The sequence below is a fragment of the Halictus rubicundus genome, chromosome 4 (genome assembly GCF_050948215.1).
Source record: "Halictus rubicundus isolate RS-2024b chromosome 4, iyHalRubi1_principal, whole genome shotgun sequence".
Lineage (NCBI taxonomy): Eukaryota > Metazoa > Arthropoda > Insecta > Hymenoptera > Halictidae > Halictus > Halictus rubicundus.
In genome coordinates this window covers 1,070,514-1,097,702 of record NC_135152.1, presented here as the reverse complement: position 1 = coordinate 1,097,702, position 27,189 = coordinate 1,070,514, and the positions used below count along the sequence as shown (strand labels likewise).

Sequence of the window (27,189 nt, the reverse complement as noted above, 5' to 3'; positions counted from 1 at the left end):
TCTGTGTCGCATCTGGAGGTTTATGACACGCCGATCGCTATTGAATTGCAGACCCTACAAGCGCACGTGTTCACAACTTCTACAGCCCTGGCTCCCATGCTAATCGAAAGAAGGCTAAAAAATCCGTGCGGTCTAAACTCCTTCAAAATAGCGCATTTAAGTCGCTCTTGTCGTAAATCGTTTGATTCCATTCCTAGAGGCTCCCCGGCTACGCGTAAGGTTCGTCCTCGCTGTCTTTAACCCCTTGACATACATACGAATTAAATTACATCCGATGTGATCAGAGGTATTATCTATTATTTAACTTAAAATGTGTGCAAGGCTAACAATGAATTTTCGTTAAAATTCAAAACAAATATATTTCAGGATCATACTAGACTTGTTGCTGGTAATATTAAACAATATTTTAATTCAATGTTCCAATGTCATGAGAAGCATGATGTATCTGTTGTATGAGACGTTTTGATACGTCAATGGGTTAATCTTAATGACTCCCTGCTTTAGCATCAGATTCGACCGCGCATCAAACTAACAAATTCAAACTATATGCTCGCAGCCCTGAATCGCAACAAACATATGCAGATATTATTACAGAGAAAGTGTTATTGACAAAGAGTGGGCTTAGAATTATCATATTATAAAAATATAAACGATTTCAAAAATTATTTCAGATACACAGGAAAATAATAAAATGTTCATTTCCTTGTATGAAACTTCAAATACATAATAAAAAAAATGTTTATCTCAGGAAAACCAGTATTTCCATTTCGCCGTCTACAATATTTTACAACTTAACACTAGGTTTACAGGACCCGTCGAACTGACGGGTACTGATATTTTTAATTTACTGTAGCTTAATTTAATTTTTTTAGTTTTTGTTACTTTTTTTACAGTAATGTAAAGTAGTCGCTTTTGGTGCTCCGTCAATCTATTGTTAATTAATACATTGAATAGTACAAAGGACTTTGGTTTTACCAAACCTGCCGGGGATTAGCAGTCGAACAGTATCTCGGTGCGATTACCTGAATTGCCGGTCTCCACGTCTTTTGCTGGCTCCAGTATATACCGGCGTTAGGGTAATGCGCGGTCGGGCGATCGCCCGGGACGCCAGACCTATTAGGGGCGCCTCAGAGTGGGACAAACTGACAAGTTTGAAAAAGTTTGAAAAAAGTTTTTTTTTCTTTTCTAGTTTGTGAAAAATCAAAGAACTTTTGATAGAAATGAGATAGGGCGATGATTTTTTTTTAAATTAAAGTTGAAATATTGCAGAATAATGGAAAAGTGGAGAAATTAGGGTACGAACGTTTTTTAACTTTGGAAGTCTTTGATAAACTTGGAGTATTTCATCAAAATTGTGATTTATCGAATACCATGCACGGTAAGAATTTTTTTTGACATGCTATACATCATTTCCCGTAGATTTTGTCACGCTGATCTAAAATTTGGTCGCAAAATTTGTTTACCTCCTCAAGAGTTTAGAAAAAATCGATTTTGTATGAAAAAAAAAACTAATGAAATCATCATTCTTTCGTTCAAATGACTTGATATTCCACTTGTTTCAATGTATATTGTGTTCCTATATATGGAACACATTCAAAATAAACATAATAAAGTATCTGAATGTTTCGAGTTACTTACAAAGCGTGAAACTCTTCACGTTTCGTGATCATTTTACGTATCGCTGTTATTGTCGCTGGCACTCCTTGTAGGCTGTTTGTGGCTGTAATGTAATTTAAATTAGATATCCATTTTCCATAATTATATTTTCATTTACACATGAAGGTAAGTAGGTATTTAATCTTTTTAACTTACTTCTCATCAAGGAATTTTTTAATTTCTGGTAATACATTATTTTGTTTGGACAACTTTAGTCGAGTTTTTAATTAATATTATTGAAATTTTCGAGTCGGTTAAGTATATTGTTCGATCAAAAACGTCTAATATTCTATTTTTTCGACTATTTTGTCGTGAATGAAGAATCACAGTTCCAATTACTAATAGATTACTATGTATTCTGCAGATGCAAATAAACCGTAGCATGAACTGTATAGGAAAAATATCATAGTGCATTCACGAAAAAATAGTCGAAAGAAGTAACCGAACCGAAAATTTCAATAATATTAATATAATTCATAGCTCTGAGTAAAGCTAAGAAAAGTTCTAAGAATTCTTGCGTTCATTCATTTATATTTATATCCGCTTAGATTCGTTAAGTAAAAAGCTGCTAATTAATTTTCGTGTTTTTGGGCGCCATCATAATCTCGACTGGGGTGCTAGTGGTGCTAAAACTGGCACTGGCTGGCCTTGTCCTGATCGCAATTTTTGAACGACCGCGAATTAGAGAATGGAATTTTAACGAGGAACATTCGTAGAATACGTTCATATTTTATCTCAAATTTGTCACATTTAAACCCACAGTCAATTTGCAAACAAAAATATTTTTAATATTTCTACACTATAAAATTACTTTCTTTTACGATGGTGATCAAAACAACAAAAAAGTTTCTATCTTCAACGATAATCTTCATATAAATTGTTTTGTAGAGGTAGTTTTCGTAAAAACTCATTTTAATCGGTTTGTTAGCTCAGCCATAATAATTCAATGAAAATAATGTTGACATTTTATTTTACATGTTTGTAAAACCAACAATTTTCAAGATTTCGACAAATTCTTTGAAGATAAGTTCATATATCACTAAAGATAGACTTCGTAAAGATAGTGCTCAATTTCGAATGGAGGTCAATTGTCGTCTGGACTGCTTCTTATGCAGTCGTTCGTGAAACGCAGCGTCTGCAATGCATAGGCAGTTGCCGAAACAGATCGCATTCACTTTTGCCTCTGAACGATCGTGCAATCGTAGGCACTAGAGGCGTGCGAGAAACGGAAATATCGGGTCGGGTCGAAAACACGAAATTTTTCGGTATCGGGCGGGGTACCTGAATATTTCGTGATTCTTGCCTAGTCCCTAATATATGCCAGCGGATATATTTAACTACAGAGTTTAATTTTAAAAATCCCTCACGGCGCGGAATTAAAATCAAGCAATGACGAATATACACGTCGAACGCAGGCCAAATTCCGCTATTATAAATTTTACGAAAAAAGTAAAGCAAAATTGAAGAAGAATTACGTCTTTATTCGATAAGAAATTAACAATTCATTAACGCTAACCGCACCGCAATAGAGTTTTGGATTGACGTGTATACACTTCAAACACGCTTAACTGGTTAATAATTAGAAGTGGTATTATCGGATGAATAAGAACGAAAATTAATTTTCTGTTTCCTACTTAGGACTTCAATAAGAACGAATGAATTTTGTCATTAATATTATAATAGATTATATTTGATCTTTTTTTTATTCTATAATTATGTCAGATACTCTCACACTCCTACGATCATACGTACCCTAGCCTACGCCGTTTTAACCATAAGGGCCCCGAACCCAATAAATCACTTTCCGGAACTGAGTTTTCGTCGCCCATAGAAAAGTCAACCGTCCTCTCCGTCCTCTCACTCTTCCCCACCCTTTCCTTCTCTACTTTCTCTTCTTAGAACCAAATCGCAACAAGACTTTAGCCATCCTTGAAATAGACGAAAACCAGACATCCTCTCCAGCGACCATTCCTTGACTTGTTTCCGACTTTCACTTTTCCTCCCCCATAATTCTCCTACCCTAAAGTCATCCTTCTCCCCATTTTTCCTTGCATCACCAGCTCAGAATTCATTCGCACTTCGAACCGAACACATCGTAACACAACTTGTATAAAATAAAGAAATCAACCAAGTACGAAAGACTTTCCCCTTCCGGGATCACGACAATTATTACAGAATATTTTTTGTTTAAGAATTATTATTTTATATTGGAATAATTTCCAAATTAATTTTAAATTCTGATATTTTTTTAGAATGTTACTTTGTAATTACTGTCATATCTCCTACATCTATAAACTATCGATTATAAAACAATGATTGCAATGGTGAACAATAAGAAAAATATGAAGGTAATGTTAGGTATCGAGAAGTTTCTACGCATTTATTTCGATTAGAATTTTTTTAATCTCTCTCCTGAGAACGAAAAACGTCCCGACTGACCCCTTTGTTAATGGAAGAGATGACTATGCTTCGACTGGACGTAGCCGGCACGAAGCATGACTCAGTAACAATACCGTACGATTTCCTAATATGGAAATCTTGAGAACATTCCCTTCGGGATCTGTCAAGATTGACTCTGACAGGAAACATCCTGTTTAACCCTTCGTTTAACCCTATAAACAGTGATCCAGCCGCAAAACTTCAACTCATTGGAAACAACAAATACGAGTACGCAACCCTAGATTAAAAACAGACACTCCTTCTCATTTTTATGGTATGTGAACCCGTTCATTTTAATCCTCTTCGGTCAGTAATTGTGCAGCAACGTGTAGAGTCACGTCGAGTCGCATTCGTAACAATCAGTTCCAGTGAGATGGGGCTAAAGTGCCCTTTCGTATCAATAGACTCTGATAGTTCGGTAATAATTTTATTTCGGTATTCAGTAACTGCTCTTAGACCCTGCATTGTCAGTGCGTCAACACCGAGCACCTTAGGTAAACCCCATACTTTTATTATACACTTTATCACGACACCAAAACTTGTAATACACATTCAAATCAGAATATATTTGTGTTGTTTGGTAAATCGTGCAATCTATAAAACCTTTAATTAATGTCCAATATATTAATCCAGTAATTCAACGTTCCCTCACGATACAATCTTACCGTTCGGATTGTATCAATTAAATTATACTAGTTACGAGGCCTACTAACCACCCTGGTGACTCCCCGGTTCCGCATCAAGTTCGTTTGCGACATACTATAGTCCAAACAATGATTTCTCCCCAGCCCAGTGGTTGCCCAATTTCTCATTGGGTTCGATCACGAAAACTATCATCCTAGCAGCTCCCTGATTTCGCATCAGGTTCGTCCGCATCCTACAGCTCCCTGATTTCGCATTAGGTTTGTCCGCGTACCTAACTACCTAACAAATTGAAACCATATTCCTGGGGTAATAGCCCTTCATCGACCTCTCGCGGCCCGGGATCCTAACAACAATAAGAGTGTAATGAAATTATAAAGTAAACAGTAATTATCTTCAAGAAATTATAGAATCGATAATATCAACATTCTACTCTAATTTATTATCTATGCACTGACGCAAAGTAGTTCACGAGCAGATGTTTTATTTAGATAGAGAGCGCGGAATCACAGACGAGATAATGTTAAAGACTGCCAGCCTTACGGGACATCGCACAGTGGTTCGAAACCGTGAAAACGCGAACTAAATTCGTAGCGTTGTTAGTTATACGTTATTTTTTATGAACAGGACGTATGTATTTAGGAGTTTCTGATTTTTTCTCAGGGTAACGTAGGTTTTAAAATGCCAAACTTTGTCAACATATTCTATGGGCCTAAACAAGAAAAAAATGTTATATAGATATAGGTTGTGTAACGATTTTTTAAAAAGTTATACACAAATATATGGAATCTTACACCACTTGGACTTTATGTGTGGAGAAGTTTAAAGGAGAAAGTTTATTCCCATACTCATATGTATACATTGTAAAAAAATTATTTTTTAATAGCCCAATTATTTTTCAATGAAAAAAATGTAGCTCAACCGGACGAACAGTTCCTGAGATAAAAATTGAGATAAAAAAGATGAAAGCTTAAGCGTGAAAGTCGCAGAATTTTTCTGTAGCTCATTGCAACATTGACCCATTTTGCTGAAATTCTCAGAATATGTATAATTCATACAGATCTACAAATCATACTTTCTATGTTTTCAATGTAAGTCCACATAAAAAAGTTGCAAAATATAACTTTTAGTATTTTCTCTGCAATTTCGACCAATTGCAATTTTTGTAAAAAATTTTTTTCTCTTTATGTAGCAATCAATTGTGCTAACTTGTTTAAAAAAATCCAGGTCGTAAGGTCTAATATTGACAAAGATATACGATTTTTAAGAACGTCCGAATATTAATGGGTGTCACTGTAGATATTAATTAAAGTTAAACTATCGAAGACTCGCGGAAATTAAGAGAAATATCGACATATGTATACTATGTAGTTGTTAATAATAAATTATTACAATGCAAACGAGTTTAAACTTACTTGTTCCCTGCACGCGTCGAACAAAATCAATCGTTATACCATTATGTATTTAGAAATAGATGAATAAACAAAAGAAGTATGATGTCGTATAGTGTAGCGGCGATACCCCAAATAAGAAGTAAATTATCAGCATACGCTGATCTATAGCGGTTTACAGCTGTTTACACACACAGTGTTTGATCTGTTTGCAAAGGTTGACATATCTGAGGAACGGAGACAGCTGATGCGAATAATTATATGACTTTTTTTTTATTGTTTTTAGGTGTACAATCAACTCCCAAAGTAAGCTACACACATTTCATTGCATCCTGTCTTTTAGTAAAATATCAGTGTGAGTTCAAAATGAGTCTGGCATACAACTCTGACAAAGGACACCACTTAAGTGTAATACGCCGATTTTAATGAAAATGTAAGATATAATGTGTTGAGATACATTTTCCACAAATTATTTTGGATATTATTCCGATAGGCACCGGTGGCCGATCGAGATGAAACTTGGTGGGTATTATGAGAGATAGGTAAGGACCTCAGATATACAATTTCAGCTTCGTCAATTTATGCGTTTAGAAGTACGGGGGCAAATATAATACGTCAGGCCGCACAGTGCGGACAAGTCGGCACATCTCACTACATGTTTATTTGATGATGTACGAAAATTTCATATTATTATTCATTTAAAAATCATTTAACAATTATTTCTATGCATAAAAATTGTTAATGTTTTTTTAAATTTATTAATTTTAATGTTAAATTTAATTTTTTGTGACTAATTACCATTACATATGCATTAGCAACCAAATTTAGATTTTTGTAAAAAAATTTGGCCACGGAGGCTAAATATGACTGAGTCTCTAAACTGCCAAAAAATCGAAAAATTTTACATTAACTGTAAATAAGTGTGCAATAATAATAATAATTCTGTGTAATGGAAAGTGCTTACCAAGGAATATGTGTTCTTTTTACATTTAATAAAGTAGATTTATTTTTTGTACACATTTTCAACGGGGGTTTTATTTGTTAATTGCATATAAAACTTCAAATTAACATAAAACAAAAACGGCAAAATATATCCTGAGATTCATGCATACTCGGATACATTACTTATTACAGTTTAAGAATTTCATAGTTGTGTCTGCCACTTTTTGCGACTCTTAATTTTATAAACTTTTTAAGAAGTGTCCATACCTTTCCTTTAGGATGTGGAAAATTATCAGTTATCGTGGAAAATTTGTTCTTTTCTTTTTAAATGTATTAGTTATATTGTTAAATTTCATTTTCTGTGAATAATTAACAATAAGTATACATTTGTAAACAAATATGGATTTTTGAAAAAAATTTTGCCATTTGTTCGCTACAGTTACAGTGGGGAATTTACTGGAAAAGTTCAATATTCGTGTATATCACGATATGAAATACATTTCTTTTGAAAAATATGCGTATTAGAATGGAAATTGTTAACAATAATCATTTTTATGCATAATAAAATTTTGCAATAATTATATATCAATCATTTTTATGTATTCTTAATTTGTTTTTAATATATGTTTGATATGATATATGATGATATATGATTAGGTTTATACATAAGATTGAACATTAGATTTATACATAGAAAAATACAATTGGTACTACATGCCTATAACTATACATAAAGTTTTAATTCATGGGTGTGACATTATTAATCATTTTGATGTCCCAATGGGACTTCTGTCTGAGGAGGCTTTAGAAGCGACACACAAAGAAATCAGAAAATATTGTCTGAATTATACACGAAAAACCAGTAGACAGGACACGAACACCGACTTATTTAATTATCATTTACTCACATCCGATCCGCTTATTTCAACACATCGAGAAAGTACAACAAAAAGAAAATCTTGCAATTTTACTGAAATTGATCAGTTCTTAATAACAAATGAGCAAGATTACGAGTCAACGATTTTGGATCGCAATCAAAGTACTGAGAATGACTCTAGTAGTGAATAGCGTTTCGTTAAGTTTATTCATTTTATTTACTAGTATTATAATTTGTTTAAGTTTATTATTGTTAATTTTACATACGGTTCATTTATTATTAATTTTGTACTAAACTTGTTAGTTTTTAAAAACAAATTTGTTAAATTTTAATAATAAATTTTTTTTAATTGTTATTGTTTTTGTTAAAATTATTAACTATATTGGTAAATATAATTGTGTGTAAAAAATTTCCTCTACATATACATTAATAACCAAACTACGAGAAGTGCCGAAAACAGGCCGTTTGTCCGCACTGTGGGCCGGCCCGACTATGCTTATGTCACAGGGACCACACCTGATTATGGCCCGTTGCACACGGCAACACCTTCGTTGCACACGGCACCACCTTCGGAGAAGTCCTGTTGATAAGAAGGGATCAAATATCCTCAGCGGTCAGTTGTCTCCGACGGTATAAGAGGCCGCCGCCCCAGGGCACGAGCGTTCAGTTTTGTTTTAGTATCGCCTACGTACGTTCTCCGTGTATTTCAATCATTGTAATAATCTTTGTAACTAACTCAGTAGTACTCAACTCCGGTTGAGCAATAAAGTTTTTTTTTATATTTTCTTCTTGATTATTACGTGACACTTACATTGTTAAGTATACTAAACTATACGGTCTGGAATAGCTAAAGGTTCTTTTTGTATACAAAAATCTATGTGAAATGTTTACCATCATCAAATTCGCCCCTTGAAACAGTACAACTTTATTCTGTCGAGATTTTTTGTACGACTAATAATAACCGAGATATTTAGGTGTTCCCATTTAAATGCCCCACCCTGTATAGGAAAAAGTTGTCTCAGAAATTCCGACCTTTCTATATTCTATACAGAAAATACCATTTTAACAAGTTTGCCCGTTATATAAGTTTCTTGCTGGCAATCGCGCTGCGGAGTAGAAAAGAGGTGGAGCCTATCGAGGGGGGCGCGTAGGTATACGCCGGATTCATGGAGTAGTGGCGGTAGTTTCTTGCGAATATCTTGTTACGTATGGAGAAGTTTTTCTCCACGTTCATTTCGATTAAAAGTTCTAATATCTTTCCTGAGGACGAAAAGCGTCCCAACAGGCCCCCTTTTATTAATGGAAGATACCGTATGAGTTCTTTATATGAAAATCTCTAGAGCACTCCCTTCTTGGATCCGCTAATTAAGATTCTGATAGGAAATAGCCTGGATAACCTCCTATTAACCCCCTTTAACATTGTGACTGCCAAACTAAAAACCTCAGAAATTCTATAAAATCAAAGAAAGTTATTTAATGAAATAAAAATTGAAAAAAATTCAATGTATGATATTGAGTAGTCCTCCAACTTTCTTGCATTTTGCAGATCCTAATCAAATTTGATACAATGAATATGTTAACGTAAAAATCCATTTTAAAACTTGGACAAATAATTCCGTCACCCACATATGGGTGACATGGCAGTCAACGTGTTAACGAAAATCTAACTGAGGCCTGGTTTTTCTTAGAAGTGACAAAAAATGTGAGTGTGACCGTACGTGACATTAGATCTTAAATAAACCCGTTCATTTTCATCCTCTTCGGTCAGTAGTCGGTTAGTAATCGTGCAGTAACGTGTAGAGTTACGCATAATAGCCAGTTCTAGTGAGATCGGGTTAAAGTCCCTTTCGAATCAAATCATATCCTTATAGATTCCGTTAGTTTGGCATAGATTCTATTTTGATAGTATAGATTTTGATTTAGATGTATGGACAATTTTTTGTTATATATAAAATGATGCGTAGTTACAATAAAAAAATTGTTCAGGTAATTATTTACAATATGGTTCTGTTTTCCGATTTTGATTAAATTTAAATGTTATGCTACTACATACTACATTGAATCTTGTGTATACAGCACGCTTCGTGACAGTGCACGTGTTAGCTCGGTGCGGCTGTTTATCCACTGTTTTTGTAAAAGTGTCACTGAGATCGCTAAGCAGTCTATATAAAAGGTGAACTTTTTAAAGTAAATAATAACATTTAGTTTATGAAACTAGATCTACTCAGTTATCGCTTATTGGGTTGCATAATAACTGACTAGATCTAGTTTAAGAACGAACATACATTTACATAGTGTCCCCTCTGGTCCCACCGCAATGTTTATAGAAACAATAAGCAAATGGACGGACCAGGCTGACGCAATGTTGTCACGGAAAGAGCACGCATACGGAAAATACAATGTAGTAGTAGGTACAGTTTCTTGTGTTTATGTATGTATCTCGGAAACTAAAAGAGGCCGCCTATTATATTATGTATAGGAAAAAGTTATTCAGAATGTATAACAGCATAACATATTTAGATTTCATCAAAATCGGACAACAGAACCGCTTTGTAAATAATTACCATTTTTCATTTAGATGTGTTCATAATTTTGCGTCTCTGAAAAGGTTGCAATTGTTACGGGTCAGGACTGCGAGCAACGCGACATGCCGGCGAGGGGTTATTACCCCAAGAATATGGTTTAAATTTGTTAGTTAAGGAACGCGGACGAACCCAATGCGAAATTGGGGAGCAGTCAGGATTATAGACGCCGAGGGCGCACCTGATGCGAAATCGGGGAGCCTCTAGGAATGGAGTCAAACGCAGACGAACCCAATGCGAAATCAGGGAATCGCAAGATTGTAAGATTGTATCGTGTGAGAACCTTCAATTATTGGGTTAGGATATTGGGTAATAATTAAGGGTTTGTAGATTACGCGATTTACCAAACAAGACAAATATATTTTGAATTGAAAATTGTGTTACAAGTGTTGGTGTCGCGAATGAATTTATATTAAGTTTATAATTAAAGAGTTATTACCTATGATGCACGGTTTTGACGCACTCGCAATGCGGGGTCTGAGAGCAATTATGAAATGCCAAATAAATCTATACCGAACTAACGGAATCTATAAGGTTAAAATTTGATTCGAAAGGGACTTTAACCCGATCTCACTAGAATTGACTGTTATGAGTGTGACGCGACATGACTTTACACGTGACTGCACGACTCCTGACCAACGAGAATGAAAATGAACGGGTTTATATACCTTGAAAATGAAAGGGGTGCTCTGTTTAAAATTTGAGGTCACGTTGGTTCACACTCACATTTTTTTCACTTCTAATGAAAACCAGGCCTCAGTTAGATTTTCTTTAAAAGGGGGTTAATGGAAGGTTATTTAGGCTATTTCTATCAGAAACTTAATTAACGGATGCCAGAAGGGAGTGTTCTAAAGAATTTCTACGAAAAGAAGTCATACAGTATCTTTCCATTAATAAGAGGGAGCCTGTTCGAACGCTTTTCGTTCTTAGGAAAGAGATTAAAAAATTCTAATCGAAATAAACGTGGAGAAAAACTTCTCTATATGTAACACAATATGTATGTTGCATATATGTTCATATTTGTTTAATATATGAAATAACTTGAGTAAATAATCGTTTATAACAGTTGAGGCACATGTATATATGTAAATAAAATAGAAATAAAATAGAAATAATTTTTTACTCTTTAGTGCACTCAATGAACGCAATAAATAAGTTTTCTTAATCGTTGCATATCTGTGTAAGTACATAAGATTGTAAGAAACGATAGGAAATTGAGTGAGAAGGAATATTCTTTTCTCGCAACCCTGGCATTTCAAGTGCCCTTGGAGCAAGGATGGTCGACATTGGTCGAGCGGCAGGAAACGACGACACTGTCCAGACGCAGTGTCCTAGAGTTCAACGAGGGATAAGCACTCGAGGCGAGGCCGCGTTCACCGGGATAGTCTCCTAGGAAAATAACAATGATCTTGCACGGGTGGGGATCGTTGAGGAGAGCCGATCCTGTGAGGAGTCAACTGTTCACTTTAGGGCTGGGCGATTCCGCTCCAAAGAAATCGATTCTTAACCCTTAGCACTCGAATGGCGACTGTAAGGGGCCACTAAAAATTCCTGTATCATTATTCAAAGTATTTTTTACATTATTAAATTTGTTTGTATCTAATACATTACTAAACATTTCAGTACTCTACGAGTAAATTGCACCATTTTCGTATGTATTGTATGGAAAAATATACATATATATAGAAGGGAAATATTCTAGGTCGGAAGAAATATTTCGTTTTAGAGTTAAAATGGCTTCGAGTGCAAAGGGTTAAGTATCGATTCTACTGAAACATTGATATTGAAGAATTGTTTACTTTCGAAAAGAATGGAAGAATCAATAAAAAGAATGATTAAGAATAATTTGTATTCTTTGCACTTAATATATGTTATCAAATCTTATTAAAAAATTATAATCCATACATCTGTCAAACTAATACAATTTTAATTTTTTATACACAGCTTTAGTTTATTTAATTTGGGACATCTGTATGTGTTTGGCGTCGACCGACGGTCGGAGTCGCCTGGGGGCCGGGACCACTCAGAAATGAGCGCGCGAGGAGGCAAGCAGAAGACGGGAGAGTCAAAACTGTTGTACTTTCTGATAAAATTCACTTTATTCACGCGATAAAGACCGGAGCCCGGCTGGTGTTCGTACGATAATCGGAAATCTTGCGCGTGATCGTCTCTGCTATGAATCGTGCCGGAAATCTTGAACGGCACCTTGACAAGGGCCACCGCGATCGGAAAATCTTTAACGCGAGCGTCGGAAACTCTTGTCGCGAGCAGAGTCACGTACCGCGACGCGGAAATATCAATGAAAAGAAGAGAGTTTACCGGCAATGAGCTCTGACAAATATTATGCGACCTCGCCCAACGGTAACGAGCGATCTCTACGCGACTCGGTACACATTAGAAAAAAAGGGAACTGGAGCGAACGCTCGACGATTGTCGTAACGGCCGGCAACTCCAGAATTCGAATCCCGAACAGTATGCCATTTTCATTTGTAGAGACTGAAAAATAAAAGATTATAATTAGAAAATTACTATACATACAACTTGCGCATTTATAATCATTAATTACATCGTGCATCCATTTTATTTAATCAACACATTTAAAAGAAAATTAATTATAGATTTTTATAGCGATTATTAATTAGCAAGTTGCCTGGCAGATTCAGATGATGAATGAAAATATAGACTAAAGCTGTAACATGTTTATTTTCATGCATACAACAGGATATTATTATATTATTCAATATAATAAAATATTTTATTTGCACAAAACGGCCCACAGACGATACGATTTATCGTACGACCAAAGTGTACGAAAAATTACACAAACAGTTTTAAGACAAGTCGTATTCATCTGTACCATCAATCAAGCGCACAGTCGTATAGCAAATCGTACAACAAAATCGTTGGTGTTCCGTGTTAATAAAATCTTTCTTCTGCGGCGCACCGGAGCGAAGTCGTATCAACAGGTTTTTAAGCGCACCACAAACGTTGCAATTGTCTTTCAGACGGTTGAAGCAACTTGACAGTAAAATCATTGCTCCTAATTTTATTGATGGCACATTAAACACTTCGAGATATAAAGACATGTGAGATGGATGGATGGATGTGAGTGTGCGTTGACGGTTGAAGGGCGAGCGGCGAGGACGAGAGAGCCGCCGACGGATGAAGAGCGAGCGGCAAAACAGCGCGCAAGAAGTGCGATGTTTTGCCAATCGCTCGAAAAACGTAAGGACGAATCGCGCCTAGGACAAGCGGCCGTTGCCCCATGCGATTACAAAGAAGACGGCCGGTATAAAGCAGGGCAGACGGGCAGTGCGCGGAGAGTAGCGATAGAGATAGAGAAAGAGAGAGAGTCGCATAGTCGAAATTGCCGAAATAGTCGTAGTCGAGTCGGAAAGAATTACACTTCTAATCGCAGTCGTGATTGGCGTACGAGAGTCGCATGCGGGATAGAATAAGCAGAAATTTTGCCACACCTGCAGAAAAATATTCCGCTTCACATACGGCAAACTATGTGGTTCCAACAAGATGGATCCCCTGCTCATTCTGCACGGATAATTACTCAATTCCTCAACGTGACATTCGGAGATGGTTGTTCAAGGTCACCATTTTGAACACTTGTATTAGTCGTGTATTACTGTTAGATAAATAAATCAACGGTGCTTCATCATTTCCTCAAATTAAATTATTTTCCATCGTAATTGGCTTAACCCACACCATGAATGACCTTTCCTATAGGTCATTGTATTCGTCTTGAAATACTCTATCAGAATGTAAGTAAAAAAACATACCGTTCCATTTAAAAAAACAGAGATGACCTTCATATCTCCTTGACACCTCCACCTACCAAAAAACTAGTAACATCGGATGATCAGCCCCTCGATACCAAATAATTTTGGCCGGATGGATTTTTTTCTATCACCAAGTTATTCAGGTGGCCGGTTTTAAGTGCCTCACCCTGTATAACGGGCAAACCTGTTAAAAAATGTTTTCTGTATAGGCTTTAGAGAAATCAGAATTTCTAAGCTTTTTAATATTGTCGAATGTGAGAACCTTAAATATTGCTCGCACGCTTCGCTCGCTCGAAAAAAACTAACCCAGGCCAACATCAATTCCACTTATTAGCAAACTCTATAATAGAATGTTATATTATTTAAGTGAGAATCGTAATGTTTGCTCGCTCGCTTCGCTCCTTTTTAGCAAGTTCGCCCATTATGTACGTTGCTTGCTGGCCGCCGCGCCGCACAGTGCGGACAAACGGCCTGTATTCGGCACTTTTCGTAGTTTGGTTATTAATGTATATATAGAGGAACTTTTTTACAGACAATTATATTTACCAATATAGTTAATAATTTTGTTACGTATGGAGACGTTTCTCCACGTTCATTCGATTAGAAGTTCTAATCTCTTTTCTGAGAACGAAAAGCGTCCCAACAGGCCCCTTGTTTATAGAAGGGATGATTGTGCTCCGGCTGGACGCAACTGGCACGAAGCATGATTCAGTAACACCACCGTACGATTTCTTGTTATGGAAATCTTGAAAACATTCCCTTCTGGAATGTTTTGTCAAGATAGTCTTTGATAGGAAACACCCTGGCTAACCCTTCGTTTTACCCTCTAAACAAAGATCCAGCTGCAAACCCTCTCATTTTTTAGGGTATATAAACCCATTCATTTTCATCCTCTTCGGTTCAGTCGAGATTCAGAAGTGATTCGGTAGCGTTTCAGTAATCGTGCAGTCACGTCGCGTTACATGCATAAGAGTCAATTGAAGTGAGATCGGGTTAAAGTCCCTTTCGAATCAAATCGTAACCTTATAGAGTCCATTAGTTCGGTATATATTCTATTTGGCATTCAACAATCGCACTCCGACCCCGCAGTGCCAGTGCGTCAAAACCGTGCATCATAGGTAACAATTTCTCCAAATGTACACTTACTACATTCATTCGCGACACAAACAACAACACTTGTAATTACTTAAATTCAGAATATACTTGTCTTGTTTGCTAACTCGCGTAATCTACAACCCTTAATTACTGCCCAATATCCTAATCTAATAATCTGAACGTTCCCACACGACACAATCTAACCGCTCGGATTGTATCAATTAAAATATGTATAAGTTACGAGGCTTACTAATCTTAAATTCGATTCAACAAAGATTTCTCCAACTTAGTGGCTCCCCGGTTTCGCATTGGGTGGGTCCACGAAAACTATACCATCTTAGCGGATCCCTGATTTTGTATTGGGTTCTTCCGTATCCTAGCAGCTCCCTGGTTTTGCATCAGGTGCGTCTGCGTGTTATCCACCTCCTTTCGTATCAGGTACCCCGCGTGTCTCTCCTAGTGACTCCCCGATTTCGCATTGGGTGCGTTCATGAAGTTCTATTCTCCTAGGAGCTCCCCGGTTTCGCATCGGGTGCGTCTGCGTTTAACTCCAACCTCCCAGAGGTTCCCTGGTTTCGCATCAGGTGCGTCCTCGACATCAACTATCCCAGCGGCTTCCCGGTTTCGCACTGGGTGCGTCCGCGTACCTAACTAACAAATTGAAACCATATTCCTGGGGTAATAACCCCCATGCCGGCCTCTGGCGTTGCTCGCAGCCCTGGCACGTAATATAATTATTTCTTATTTTCATTTAAATTTTAAGTTGCAGCAACTGCGCCCGCGGGCCGCATTTGGCCCAGTAGCATACTGACTGCGGCCCGCCGAAATCCGGTACGCGCGCTGCAGCGCGGTGCCCCACAAGCATTCATTCACGATTTGCGATACATTGTTATTGCTTCTCAGCTATGTTTTCTGGTATTCGACAGTCTTCGCTGAACTTCACCAGAAAACACATTCTTCGCATAACGATAAAGTATTTTCGTATTTTGCCATGAGCTCGAATTCTGGTAAACGTAAAATTGAAAATGAACATCGGCAGTTTATCGATAGTTGGACGTACGATTACTTTTTTACTTATATCAATGAAAGTGCTGTTTGTTTGGTATGCAGTGAAAAAATATCTGTATTGAAAAAATATAACATTAAGAGACATTATGATAGTAAACATTCTTTAAAGTTTAATAATTTGCAAGGACAATTACACAAGGACATGATGGATCAATTACAAGCGAGTTTAAATTTAAAGCTGCGAAATTCACTTGAGTGTACTGCATCCACCGCAGATAGGACAGTTCGTGCAAGTTACCTTGTTAATCAAATTTTGGCAAAAAAGATGAAACACTTTTATAACGGAGAAATTGTGAAAGAATATTTATTGGCGATAGCAGATGCCGCCTTCCCCAATCAAAAGGATACAATTTCCAAAATTAGCTTGACGCGATTTACAGTCGCAAGGAGAATTGGCGAAGTATCAGAGAATATTGAGGAAAGTTTGCGGACACATATTTCCAAGTTAGAATGGATTTCTCTAGCTGTGGATAAAAGTTGTGACATAAATGATACCGCACAACTTGCTGTATTTTTAAGAGGAACTGATTCCAATTTCAATGTAACGGAAGAATTTGCATCTTTAGTTCCTATTGTAGGAACTACTACCGGAGACGATATATACAGAGAAATAAAAACTGTTCTGAATGTATTAAATATCCCAATGGAAAAGATTGTTGGAGTAAGTACAGATGGAGCTCGAGCCATGTCCAGTATGAATGTTGGTTTATCGGTATTATTATCGAAGGATATTAAAAATTTAACAGGCCGTGAAATATTGATATCGTATTGTATTTTACATCAAGAAAATTTGGGTGCTAAAGTTCTAAAAATGTCTAATGTAGTTCCAGCTATTATTAAAATTGTAAATTTTATTAGATCTTGAGGACTAAACCATCGTGAGTTTAAAGAATTTTTGAAGGATATGGAATGCGAATATGGCGATATTCTGTTTAACACTGAAGTTCGGTGGTTAAGTCGTGGTACAATGCTTAGCGTGTATATGATTAAAAAACGAAATTAAACTGTTCTTAGAGATGAAAGACAACCCGTTTTCACAATTTGATGACAAAGGCAGGATGTGTGATTTTGTATTTTGTGTTGATATTACGCAACACTTGAATGAATTAAACATAAAACTTCAAGGGAAAAACAAACTTGTCACTGAAATGTTTGATAAAATAAAAGCCTTTGAGCAAAAACTAAAAATTTGGAATCAACAATTAGAATCAAATAAGACGGTCAATTTTGCAATTCTGAGAAAAGAAAATCCATCAGAAACGAAGAAATATGCGATGGAGACCCAAATTTTACAGAAAGAGTTGAGTTCGCGGTTTACAAACTTTCGCGAAAATCAAACAAAGTTTGATATTTTTTCATCGCCCTTTAATATAGATGTTGAAAGGATACCTCAAGAATTTCAAATGAAAATAATTGATTTACAAAAGGACACAGAAATAAGAAATAAATTTCAAAATGTCACTCTTAGCGATTTTTATTAGCTGTACTTTCCAGCTACTAAATTTCCATTGCTAGCTACCCGCGCCAGGCAAATGATGAGCTTACTTGGCGGTACTTACACGTGTCAGCAGCTATTCTCGAAAATTATAATTATAAAAAGTGATCGTCGTAATCGATTGGATGACGAACGACTGAATAATTGTAATAGAGTAGCAGTTTCAAGTATCGCACCAAATATTGACAAGCTTGTTAATGAGAAAAGAAGTCAAGTATCCCATTGAGTTATAAAATTTATGTAGTAAATATAATAATTTGTACCTATGTATTATTGTAATAATAAAAAATAATAGATCAAATAAAACAAAGGCTTTATTGTAAATCTATGTAAGATTTATGTAACTAAAATGATTTGGTTAGTATGTTTAAGTATGTTGTGGCGTCATCAAAGCGAGACGTCGCGACGTGAAAATTGTAATGTTCACGATGTAACGCGTGCTCGCACAATCAATTAAGAGTACGCGAGCTGGTATCATCAAATGCCATTGAGTGCAGTATATTTCGCATAACAATACTTTTCAGCCATACCAGGGTCTTAAAATAATAAATTCATTAAAGAGGCATTAACACTAAGCCTACCACAGTCAAAATGACCGATTTCTATTTCACAATTGTTGAAATTATAAAAACTTTTTCATAGGAAATCACTGAATTGACTTCTTTATACATATATACTTTATACACATATTATAATGAAAATCGTACAAAGTTTAAATAAATTCAATCTTCTCCTTTCTGTAGGACGTTTCACTTTTATATGTTTTGTGCTTGGTAGGTTTAGTGTTATGAGACCGTAACGTAAACACAGACCGAAATTGGAACTGGCGACGCAACAAAATATTTAATGTTGCGTTCCTTGCGACCCGCGCAAAGTATTAAGTTTCCACTTTTGGCCCACCGCAGTCCGCGAGTTGCTCATCACTTTTAAATTTTGAAATAAAATTTGCCCAGGCTTGCCCGCGTGTGCCCCAGATCTGGGTTTGTCAAAACATTTTCAAATAACATTATTCTTAAATTACTTCTTAAAGTTATTTAAGAAATAATCTATTTGTAAAATAACAACATTTTATCAATAAGTATTTCATGCGACAATTAAATTATTTTATTTTTATTTATTTATGAAATATATTATTTGTTATTTGCTAGAATGTTTATTTGTTATTTGATTTTGATAGAAATAACTAGTTTCCTAAGTTGTAGCATCAAATGTTTGTACTTAATGATTTATAATGCGTGACTACGTCGCAGTTACTATGCTTATGACTTTTCTACAGAAGAAATAACTACGCTTCTTAGTACCGATTTAGTCCTATGTTTTTTTTTTTTTTTCGTTGATTTTGAATGATGCTATTACTTAATGAAACGTACATAGGAAACGGTTTAGAATTGAATTCGCTATCATTCGTGAATGGTGGTACTTATTTTCGTTATCGGAAACTAACTGAAGAACTGAAGAAGAATATTGTCAATTACTAGTTAAAACAAAATGTAATTGCGATTATTGTTGTAACTGTTTACAATTATCTGGTGTAAGTGATACCACCAAAAACGTGATTGCCGATGAAGTTTTATATATGCTTCGGAGCCATACGTTATTGAAAATAGTACTTGTAAAATACAATACTCCCTTACCGTCATAAGTTGAGAGATTGTTTTCATTTGCGACTTTAACTGTTGCCTCCAACATTCGATCACGAACAGACCAAATGTACGAGGAACGAGTCCTATTAAAAGCTTAAACGAGTTTCTGTCGCGATAACACAATCTAATTAATATTTTTGATTTTCAATTTTATTTTCAACTATTTCTTTCTTTTTGAGTCATTTGTGTGTTTTGATTTCGTTGGCAATCATTTTGGATGTTACTGTCAAGATAAATTTTCAATAAAAAAATTAATTTTCATTTTCAAATAATCAGTTCTTCAATTTATTATTTTTTCAATTATTTGCATAGCTTCAAATTTCTTTAATTAACCAAATAAGGTACGTACCATCGATAGAAATACGATATTTCTCACATACTGAAGAGCATTATTTCAAGAATTTATTTACAAATTGTTATTTGAAATTCATTTCGCCCTGATCTGGTGTGCCCCGTCTAACTTGTTCCCTTCCGACCGCAAGATCCCTATTATAGTCAAATTTCTTCCCACCAATATGTACAGCCATAGAGTTAGTTCTGTGCAGAGTTGTGTTGAATTACAATTGAAATACTTCAAGAATTATAATTGCAAAATAATTTACTTGCATTATATTCAATTATTTCGAATTTTGAAAATCGGTCGTTTCAATCAACTGAATTACAATGTAATTTGCAATTCTGGTCTCTCATGCGATTAAATTACATTGTAATTCGTTTTTACAATTTTAATGCAATTACAAATTACAGTGTAATTATGAATTATGTATAAGAAGTATAAGAGGAGGAAAAAACGAGATTGGGAGGTAATTGAGTGGTGAAAAGAAACTATGTAAACGTTTGAAAATGAAAAAGATTAGTATCAGTGATGAACATGGTATTGTTCATGAATTCATATTATGTAATCAAAAATAAACTTGTTTATTACTTTCGTTTCAGAAAACAAATATAAATTGTAGAAAGAAAGTAAATAGGCACCTTCTCTATCTAACTTACAATATTTATGGCAATCATTTAATACGACTCATAGGACAAAATTGGTACAGAAAAAAGTAACACTATTTAGTAGGAAAGACCTAAAAAAACATTCTCCATGTGACATTAATCACCAATGCGGTCATATTCACGGGCAGCAATAGTCAATAAATTTAAAAATTTCAAAATATCTTGATCACCATTGTTTGAAGTCCTTCAAACAATTGCTGCCGTTGTATGTTACTGTCGCTGTAATCTTTTTAGTGACATAATTGAAATTTTGGTTTATTTCGATCACGAAACCTCTGGCAAGCCAAAGTAACTGATTGCGTCTCCAAAAAATCGTTGATCCAATGACACGTTACACTCAGAAAACTCCTCTTTATCGTGGATTATATGTCTGCCGTAGTGCAAACAAAGTCATTTTTCATGATATTTCAACTCTGGCTGGGCGGCAGTAGCGGCACGGAAACAGGGACGGAATTCTCCAGTTAACCGTCGTGGTGGGGGCTTTCCAGTACCTGGTCTACGATTTGTCGACGGGAAAGAAATTAGAGCTAAGGGAGGGGCGAGGCCCAACCGCCCGACTGCCTGGTTACCGGACAAACGAAAGTGGCGGTTCATTCTGCCGTTCGCTGCTGTAGTAACGTGTTGGAGTGTAATGTCGCGTGGTTTTTCGTGCCTGAGTCGGACTGTCGGAGTGTCGGAGTGAAGTGTCCAGAGTATCCTGTCGGGTTCCCCGTAGATGTGGTCGAAAGCGTCTTAATTATGGTAAGTCGTACAATTCCGATTTTTTTTATCTTTACTAGTTTTCCGAGAGATTGATTTCTTCAGTGTTGCAGAGTTTTACGAATTTTTCCCGACAAAAACTGGGTTGATTGCATTTTATTGAATACCAAATCGTCCGCTTTTGCTGAATACGTAATGAAATGCGAATTATTCAGATTGATTTTGTTACTGAAATTCATTGTAGTCCGTTGTCTGTTGGCCATATTAGCGAATTCATTGCATTATTTTGCACCTCTCATTTATGTACGCGTACTATACGAACGTCTACGTACAATCTTATATTATAAAAGCATTATAATATTTTTGGCACTGCGTGTGCCTACCACGCGACCACGTTCGACGAAACTTTTTACTTTTACCGCGCATAAGATTTCACCATTTCGTGCATTGGATTTTCGACTATTACTATTTTGGAAGTTCCATTTATTTCATTATTAAAGTATTTAAAGTCAAATTATGAGATATCTATCCTATTTTAAGGGATATCTTAGAATTTATGCCGAGTGAAAATTAATAATATTTTGCATGCATACTCTGTATGATTATTAGTGCTGATCGAACGCTTATGTGGAAAGTCCAGGTGTGCGAGAACCTGAAAATGTCGGGACGAAAAATTTTTTCTAGTCGTCAACGATTTAGTTGAGATTTTTCGAGCTATAGAGAGCTGTAAATTTAGTTCTCCTGATTACGAAATTACCCAATTACAGTGGCAGAAATTCAATAGTTTTGGAGATATAAGTAATTAAAGTTTCAACGTAACCGTAAAATTACAATTCAGTTCACAACGTTATCAAGCAGCGGTTTGGCGTACTCACAGCGAGTTGAACTTGTTTGTATGCCGTAGGCACGTGTTTGAATCCCTCCGTGGTAAATTTTTTTTTTGTTTAATATTTCACACGTAAAAATGCATTTTGGATGCTGAATAAATCTTAGATAACATTTTTACCGACTAAATGACTAATTGAAAATGATACTTATTATTTTACACAAGAAATTCTATATAAATGACTAGTTGAAAGTTATACTTATTATTTTACATTAGAAATTCTACATTTATCACTACGTAAACAAAAGAGAATAATTACTAATCAATATTAATTTAAAAATAATACATAAGAAATAATAAATAGTATTCGAAACGGTTTATGTGGTTTGCAATCACGCTTCCTGGAGTTTGTATAATATCAATCATACTTGGAAGCGAAGGAAGTATAATATAGAAAATATACGTTACGTGGAATAAATATGCAAATCAAATACAATACTTACAGTTTTTGTTATGTTCAAAAGTGCTACTTATAGTAAAAGCAAGGAAATCATAATGTGCCACAAATATTTAGCATATCGAATTAATGCGGTTTCATTGCATGAACATTTGCTTCCTCGTACTTCAGTTGCAAAGCAAACTTTTGATGTACATTTTCGAAAACTTTTCTTTCTGTAGATAATCCTGCAGCGAACCACGCGCATTGCAGCATGGGATTAAAAATTGGTGCACATAGTTGAAAGTGTATGAGAGAATGTAATTTTATAGTATCTTCCCTGCGTGCGATTTCTCTTCCTCTTTCCAGCAAATAACTGCAAGTTTGAATCCTTTTTTTTTTTAATTTTAATTTGTCGATAGAAGTACAGTGGACATGTTTGAACCAGTTTCGTGTACTGCGGGGGGATAACTTTGAGAGTGTACGTACAGTTCCAGACAAAGTGATACCACATGCGTGCTATCTTTAATTTCTCGAAGATCACTTAGAATTTTTTTATGTAACAAATAACATCATAGTTGTTATGACGCATAGATACGAAACCTCTTTGTGAATAAGGTTGACCTCGCTAGCTTTCTGAGCACGCAGAAGAAATATACAAACGCTGAGGGCGAAACGACAGCACACTTTCAAAATGTATACATATATTTCCACAATAAAGAAAGTTACATAATAATTAACAACAAATTAATAGTGGCTGTATCCGCCTTTATTTTCTACTACTTCGAGTGTCCGATTTGGTAAGGATTTATATAGCTTTTTAATTGTATCTTGGCGACAAATTATCCCATTTTACCTTAATAGCTTCTTTTAATTGTTGAATATTATCGTACTGTTTTCCATTCTTATATATAGCTCGTGCGAGTTCTCCCCAACAATTTTCAATAATATTCAGATCCGGAGAGCGTGCGAGCCATGGGCATGGGCATAACTGATACATTCTCTCTTTGAAAAAATTGTTCTACGACTAGCTCGGCGAATAGCAGGATTGTCATTTTGAAAAATAAGTTTACCTTTGGTAATGCGTTGTGCATGTTCGTTAATTTGCTGCGAGATTAGATTTATATATTTCTGACTATTCATCTTTCCTTCAAGAAACTGTACATCTGTTTTACCTTTGTATCCAATTCCGGCCCGGATCATCACACTACTCCCACCAATTTGTCTTCGTTGTTTCTGGGCCGTCCATATTGAACTTCTCTTCGTCCGTAAATAAAATACGTCTCCATTTCTTATTCCAGTGAATATGTTCTTTTGCAAATGTTAATTGCTGCTCCTTATGATGTTTTGTTAACGGAGATTTTTGCTTCATTTTCAATCTTTGAATACACTTACACGTCTGAAGAACACTTCGGACATTTGCAGCGATGCCTGCTTTTTGAGCAATTTTACGTGATGTTAATGTTGAGTTCGAAGCAATACGAATAATGGCCCTTTTGTCCCGTTCTGATAATGTTGGCGGTGTCCCACAACTTATTTCCTTCCATAATTTGCAGTATCTCTTAATAAATTATATACTACCTTGCGACTTCTTTTAACAATCTTTGAAATTTCGGAAACAGTAATATTTTGACTTTTTAATTCAATAATCCTTGCAATTTCAATTTGACTGAATTTTATTCTGCGGCCCATGTCGACTTTTAACTTAAAAACTTGACGCTTGCTGTCAACAGCTTGGCAACTCGCAAAGTATCGAAAGATACCAGCACAAAGGACAAGTGTGCTATCATTTCGCCTTAAGCATTTGAATGTTTCTTCTGCTTGCTCAGAAAGCTAGCGAGGTCAACCTTATTTACTAACATGTTTCGTCTCTCCTGATCGTAACAATTATGATATTATGTGCTACATTCAGAAATACTAAGTAATTTTCGCGAAATTAAAGATAGCACGCGTGTGCTATCACTTTGTCCGGGACTGTACATAGAAATCCCGTGGTTAATAACAATTTGTCATACTCTTTCAAATTTAGTTGACCTCTCCATAAAAATTTCTTATCCTCCACATTTGGTTGAAGCACTGATTTAAAAGATGTCTCATGTATTTATCTTGTTAGCTTTCCTCAGATGAAACGTGTTATAATTACATTTGTATAATCAGGTGTCAATTCTTGAAATCTTTGTTTTACGAGTGGTTCACGTATTCACGTGGAGTAATAGCTTTCCCGACATTGTCAATGGTGTATTGAGCTGTGTATGAGTGAGTGGTTTTTTACACATTTTTTCTATATACAAGAACTGTTTTGTCGTTTTGGTTGTTAATGTTCTTTTAAAGGTAGAGTCTGTTTGTTCTATGTAAAGGAGAACATATTATCTATTAAATTGCGGTACGATTGTTTTTATAATTTTTCGAAAATTATCGGCGGCTTCTACTATTTCCTTATTTTTCTTTGTTTAATGCGTTAAGTTGTTTTGAAATATTCCGCCCACCGATCGTATGCTTTAGATTCAAAATTCGAAAATTTATATGGACCGGCCACTGCTAGAGTTTCGAAATGTTGTTCGGGTTCCTGAAACTTTCCGGAATCCCAACATTTTCGAGACGTGAAATATTTTCGGGTTCTCGCACACCTTCACGGGAATATAAATTTTTATCAAAGATCGCGTGTATACGATTATGCAGTCAGTCTAAACAGTCTCCGTACACTGTAGAAGAATTTATTTAAAGTTGCATAATTTTAAAGCGAATAGTAATAAATAAATAATTCTTGCGTTATTATTTTCACAATCATAACATTTACTAACAGTTCAAGAAAAGCTATGTTACATTCATTTGTTAACAAATAAACAAAGGCAAAACTCCACGAAAACGAGGTAAAAAAGTCTCTGTTCATGAAACATTATCGTTCATAATTTGTTCACTAATGGTTAGTCGTGCCGCCTTTTATTTTTATAATTTCTTGCATCTTCTTTAGGATTGTTTGGAGTTATTTTTGCGTTATACTTGGCCGAATATTTTCCCATTCTAACAATAGTTTAGATTTTAGGTCTTCCTTGTTTTTAATTATGTATTTCTTCGAATGTCTTTTTATTTCTCCCCACAAATGTTCGATTGCATTAATGTCGCGAGATTATTGGGGGGGGGGGGGTATGCAGCTGTTTGGGGACATTGTATAATACCCATTCATTCACTTTCTTAGTTATGTGCTTAGGATCGTTATCCTGTTGGAAGATAAACGACTCTTGTAGATGTAATTGCTGGCACCGTTTTACAAATTTTCTTTAAAAATGTTCAAGTATTTATGCTGATCCGTTATGCCGTCGGTAAAGACTAAATTTACCACCTCTGCTGCATTCATAAATCCCCACTCTATTACACTGCCGCCTCCGCTGCTGTTTAAACTTTGGCAGGATATTTTTCGGCTTCATCTGTTCATTTGGTTTTCCCCACACTTTAATATTTCCATCCGGAGTAAAAATGGTTAAGTTACATTGATCGTTAAATATAATATTATTCCAAAAGCTTTGAGTCTTATTATCGTGTGCCTTTACATATTTGAAACGTTTTCTTTTATGAACCTCACTTACGAACGGTTTTCTCCTGGTTGTACGACCATTGTATCACTACTTTTATATTAGTAATTTTCTATCACACTTGTCAATTTTGGCGCACTCGTTGGTGAATGACAAACGAGTTGTTCGTAGGATTGCAGTTTATGGGTAGTATCTAATTTTTTTGGTCGACCAGTACGTTGTAGATTTTGAATAGATTTAGTTTTTTCGTATTTCTCAAGAATATATTATACTGAAGAATGCGTTCTATTCACTATTTCACCTACTTTTCTAATGGATAATCCATCTTGTCTTAATTTTATAATTAAATCTTGGATCGCAAGTGGTATTTCCATTTCGGAGAAATTATTTCGCGGAAACGTCTTTTCTCTTTAACTAACAGCCAAGTAACTAAATTTTACTTGACCTTGGCGTGTTTTCTTGAGAGTCGTTTGTAAACATTCAGCTGAACCGATAAGGAAACAAATAAGTTTACACGCTCACAGTCTCAATACGGAGACTTTTTTGACCTCATTTTTGTCATGCTCGTCATTTTCGTTCGTTTATTTGTTAACAAATGTTAATCCCGTCCCAAACTAATTTGTTGACCATGTAGGAACTAATGAAAGATGCACGTGGAAAATAAGTTGGAACTTTGTTTACAGTATCGAGTCTTATCGCAGTAATTTAACACTAGAACTACCGACAGTTGAGACGTAGCTATTTCTACCAAAACCAGTCAAAATGACTGGTCTTTAAAAAATACGTAATAGTAGAATATTCTTATATGTATTGATGTATTATTATCTTACAAAAGTAACTGCATGTTCTGAGATCATAAAAACTATATAATAACAACTATAATAATAACAATGAGTACAATAATGAAGAATATTTAGTACCAAAATCTTTGGTAACAAGAATATTGAAATAAATTTCCATTGGTAAATATAAGAAGTATAATATAATAATATAATAATAATAATAAACGTAATAGAATAAATAAAATACAAACATAACTTAAATTATTAGGTACAAAAGTTATCATTCGTCACAG

At 35.3% G+C, this 27,189-nt stretch overlaps 2 protein-coding genes across 2 annotated transcripts in view; both read left to right on the top strand.

Annotated features, from left to right (window-relative positions):
* The window catches only part of Veli (L27 and PDZ_signaling domain-containing protein veli), a 198,207-nt gene that overhangs the window by 30,943 nt on the left and 140,075 nt on the right, over window positions 1–27,189 (top strand). The gene's annotated exons all lie outside the window — the stretch shown is intronic.
* Window positions 16,407–17,244, top strand: LOC143353825 (general transcription factor II-I repeat domain-containing protein 2-like). Its single transcript, XM_076787433.1, has 2 exons — window positions 16,407–17,144; window positions 17,230–17,244. The coding sequence occupies exons 1-2, from the start codon at window positions 16,407–16,409 to the stop codon at window positions 17,242–17,244; spliced, it is 753 nt and encodes a 250-aa protein (XP_076643548.1).